The sequence below is a fragment of the Arachis ipaensis genome, chromosome B1 (assembly GCF_059453495.1).
Source record: "Arachis ipaensis isolate K30076 ecotype BB chromosome B1, ASM5945349v1, whole genome shotgun sequence".
In the NCBI taxonomy this organism is placed as follows: Eukaryota; Viridiplantae; Streptophyta; class Magnoliopsida; order Fabales; family Fabaceae; genus Arachis; species Arachis ipaensis.
In genome coordinates, this window is record NC_142436.1 from 5087902 (window position 1) to 5092456 (window position 4555).

At 46.9% G+C, this 4555-nt stretch overlaps 1 protein-coding gene across 1 annotated transcript; it reads right to left on the reverse strand.

Moving 5' to 3' along the window:
- Positions 1-477: 477 nt before the first annotated feature.
- LOC148575592 (uncharacterized) lies at positions 478-1035 on the reverse strand. Its single transcript, XM_088502434.1, has one exon. The coding sequence runs from the start codon at positions 1033-1035 to the stop codon at positions 478-480; it is 558 nt and encodes a 185-aa protein (XP_088358560.1).
- Between the last annotated feature and the right edge of the window lie 3520 nt (positions 1036-4555).

Consider the following 4555-nt stretch of genomic DNA (forward strand, 5'->3'; position numbering starts at 1 on the left):
CGCCACCAGTACAGCCTGCTCCGCAGGAGGAGGAGGATGAGATAGAGGATAAGGAGCCGCTTGTCCGTCGAGGTCAGAGGGCACGGGTAGCACGTCGCTGTGGTACTGGTTCGCATCTGTTTAGATGAGTCACATTTCATGTATTTTGTTTCCTCTATTTCAGTCATGTATGATAGTTAGGTGTAGTTTTCTTGTTATGTAGTGCTCTGTTTATGTATGTTGTTCGTAACTTGTGTTCGGGGACGTTGACTATTTGTATTAAATGAAACATGATAAGGTATAGTGATTTCGTTTAGTTATTAAAATGAGGATCAACGAGTCCTGTAGCATAACTTCTAATGAAAGACAACATATTCATTACTACTCACAAATACCAAAGTTCAATGCATTAATCTCAACAAGTTACATTCGTGGTCAAGCAATGCATCTAACAAGACAACTTAAATGTAAATAACACTAACAATAACATCATGGAAACTAATTTCGCCCTGTCTGAGACGATCCTACTACCTGTGGGCATCTACGTATAGTGTGTCCGGGTTGGCGACAAAGGCCACACCGTTTTGGCCTGTTTGGATCTGCCTCATCCATATTCGTCCGTATCCTTGTGGATCTAGGCCTCCCCTCTCTCGCACGCCTTCTGTTTGGGTCCGGAATCACCGTGGGCCCATCGTAGGGTGGCCAGAAGCCCTCCGGGATTGGAGGTGTGAATCCCATCCGATAGACATTGAACACCGAGCTAATCTGATAGACGCTATGAACATAGGAGCTCCAGCTCACACGTGCGTAGGCACAGCATGCAAGTGCGTGCTGACACGGGAAATGAAGCGCCTGAAAGTACCCACAGTCACATGTCCGGGAGGCAAGCGATACTCGGTAAGTACCCAATGAGAAAGTACCAGTCGGAGTGGTCTCCGCTACGGTGAACTCGGAGTTATCACGGTCATACAACGTCACCGTGAAGCACCTGGCCGTCTTCAAGTTGGCCTCAATACACTTCACCAAATGCTGACTGAACTGCTGTCCGGTGCCCATCTGGGCCTCAGCCTCTCGCCCCTTGCGAACAAAGAGTTCGGCCAGCCTACCATATGTTGCCTTCACCAGGGATGCTACAGGAAGATTTCTTACACCCTTGAGGATTGAGTTCACACACTCGGAGATATTCGTCGTCATGTGACCGAATCTCCTCCCCTCATCGCGATGCTGCGTCCACAAGGAGTAATCAATACGGTTCGCCCACTCACACATCGCCGGGTCTTCAGACCGCAGTATATCAAACCAGTAATCAAACTCAACCTCAGTCTTCGCGTACGCTGCATTCACGAGAAGCCTCCTAGCGTCTTTGCCCTTGAAGGTAAGGGCGAAATTAGCCGCTACGTGTCGTATGCAGAATGCACGGTACGCAGATGGTGGTAACCAACCTCCGTCCGGGGCCTCAAGCGCAGACTTGATGCCGTTGTGCCTATCCGATATAACCAGCAGACCGGGCTGCGGGGTCACGTGCTGCCGAAGGTGCGAGAGAAAGAATGTCCACGACTCCGCATTCTCACCCTCTACTAGTGCGAATGCGACAGGTAGAATGTTGGAGTTCCCGTCCTGTGCAATCGCAATGAGCAACGTTCCCCCATACTTACCATATAGATGTGTGCCGTCAATGCTGACTAGCGGCTTGCAATGCCGGAATGCCTCGATGCACGGAGGGAAAGTCTGTGGAAATAAGCTTGAGACTCGTCCACCTGTCCTCCAACTAGAACCGGGCTCGTCCTGAGGACCGCAACAGTACCAGGCATCGTCAGTTGGACACCCAACACCCACCTAGGTATCTCGCTGTATGACTCATCCCAGTCACCGTAGATGAGGCCAACGGCCTTCTGCTTCGCCATCCAAACCCTCCTGTAAGTCGGCCTAAAACCAAAATGCGCTGCCGTGGCGTTCAGAAGCACCTTGATGCTAACCGATGCGTCAGCCCTGACCATTGGCATAATGAACGCCGAAATCACAGAATGATCCAAACTTCTGTGATCACTTGATATGGATGTGGCCAGGCAAGTGTGAGGGCCATTGTACCGTTTGACCTCCCAAATGCCCTTGCGCTTCCGGAGACTGAGTCGAATCAACCATGTGCACCCATTCCCGAACTCGGAACACTTGCCCACATACCGGCGGTGATCGGACTCCACCACCTTGTACTGTACCCCTCGCCGGATGCTGTAAGTCTTCACACTTAACAGGGCCTCATCTTTATCCTGGAATTGCTGACCAACCTGGAACTCTGTGAGACCAGCATTCCCTTCCGCATCTCTAGCTCCGAATCCAACAGGGTGCCCTAGCGCACCCTCATGCGTCATGGCGTCCAGGTCCAGCGAAGAAAAATATGGTGGATACTGCTGTGTGCCAGAGCTAGAACCACCGCCAGCCAATGCAGGCCCAGCCGCTACAACCTCGTCCCCGCTATCATCCTCAATCGTTTCGGGCTCAACGTCGTCCTCATCAGGATCACCCAATTCTCCATCTCCGACGCCAACCGGTGGAACGCCGTGTAAAGCGTTTGGCAGAACATCAAAGGATCCTACCTCGTCGCGGACGCCGTCATTCAAATCAACAGCAAATGACGGAGAGGCGACAAGTTGGGCCACTGGCTCGTAAACTGGGACGGAGGAAGAAGCCACAGCAGCCATCAAACTGGAGCCAGCTGCCGTGGCTACATTGGCGGTATTCCGGTTCGAACCCCCTGAGCTGGATACCACATCAACCAGCTTTGCCAGCAACTCTGGTGTGCGGACCTCCGGAAACTGCCTCCGACAAAGAAACATGACTTGGAGGTCCTCATCACTACCAATCGTGAGACAATCATACTTCACCGTATCGTGCAGGATCGTGACTGGAATGCGATAGAAAAACTTCTTAATCCGCTTCGCACCTTCCAGGCCAAGTTTCATCAGCACAGCTCTAACCAGGTCATCATAGCTTGTCGTTCGATTCACCACAATATAGAGAGGATTCTTATCTGTGAACTTCACTCCGGACCGAGTTTTCCTCTTGATGGATCCTCTGTGGTGTACCAAAACAGCAAAACTCTCCTCCTCACTAGCCATCTTACGTCCTCTAATGAGAGCAAATCACGTTTACAGCGTTTATATAGAGCTCTGACTCCTACTAATTCGAACTAACCTGGTTCGAACCATGATACATGTAATTCGAACCAGGCTGGTTCGAATTACTACAATCAACCTCTCTTTGGTTCGAACTAACCTGGTTCGAACCATGATACATGTAATTCGAACCAGGCTGGTTCGAATTACTACAATCAACCTCTCTCCCCATAATTCGAACCAACCCGGTTCGAATTACATGCTCTCCTGGTTCGAACCTAACCGGTTCGAATTATTCAAATTTTTCCAGTAGTAGTTCGAACCAAGATGGTTCGAATTACTTGCTAATAGAGTTCGAACCTTGGTGGTTCGATTTATATAAAAATGCCTCTTGGCTTATTGCTGAAACAAATTTCTGTTTGGCGTATTTTGGTTAAACTTTTCTGCATGTGGCTTAATATGGTTTTTTGCCCTGAAAAAAAGGGAGGAAAATTAAAAGAAAGAAGAACCAATTTTCTTTGTTTGTTTGGGTAGATATGGGAAGGAAAGAAATATATATATCAAATAACATTTTTACTCTTGTGTTATAAAATATTTGTGTTTGTACGTCTAATATTTTTATTAGCAGGTAGGTTTGCTAAAGTATTTGTTAGTACGGTTAGAAGTAAGGTTTTGAAAATCGATTCGAACTGATTGGTTAAATCGATTGACTCATATACTGTTGTTAAATACGGTTTGAATAGAAGTTAAAATCACTAAATTAAGAAACCAGCGTTGAACTGTCGAATTAGTCGATTGAATCGAACTGTAATTCGGTCAATTTTTGAACTGTGTCAAAAACGGTTGCGTTTTGGTTGCTGAACCCTATTACCCTAACTCCCTAAATTTCCTAACTATTATCCTTCTCCTCTTTAGTCTCCACAACAAGCAGAAGCAGAACACTAAGCAGTACTCACCTAGACGATTGGACCTCGAGCTTCCAGCACAACTTCCGTTCAGTCATTGCCGCCGTTGCAATTTTTGTCCAGCCAACGTCAGCTAGCTTTGTTTACGCAGCCACTTTCCATTGCGCAACCAGCTCTGTTTGATCTTGAAAATCGATACCAGCGCCAACGCCACTTTTCGTCGCACAGCCACTTTCCGCCGGCGCCAGCTCTGTTCCACACTTCCATCCCATCAGCCACTGTCTTGCCTCTTGTTAGCCATTATCTCCGCCAGATCTGCTTTTTTCTAGGCTTCCAGCTTTTCTAGGTATTAATTTTTTTCTTTGTAATAATAATTGTTGAATAATTGATTAATTATTATTAGTTAACTTTACTGTTGAAGCATTGATTATTGATTAATTGTTGAAGTATTGATTAATTATTGGGTTCTAAACTTTTCTGTTGAAGCATTGAATATTGATTAATTGTTAAAGTATTGATTAGTTGTTGGGTGCTAAACTTTGATGTTGAAGCATTGAT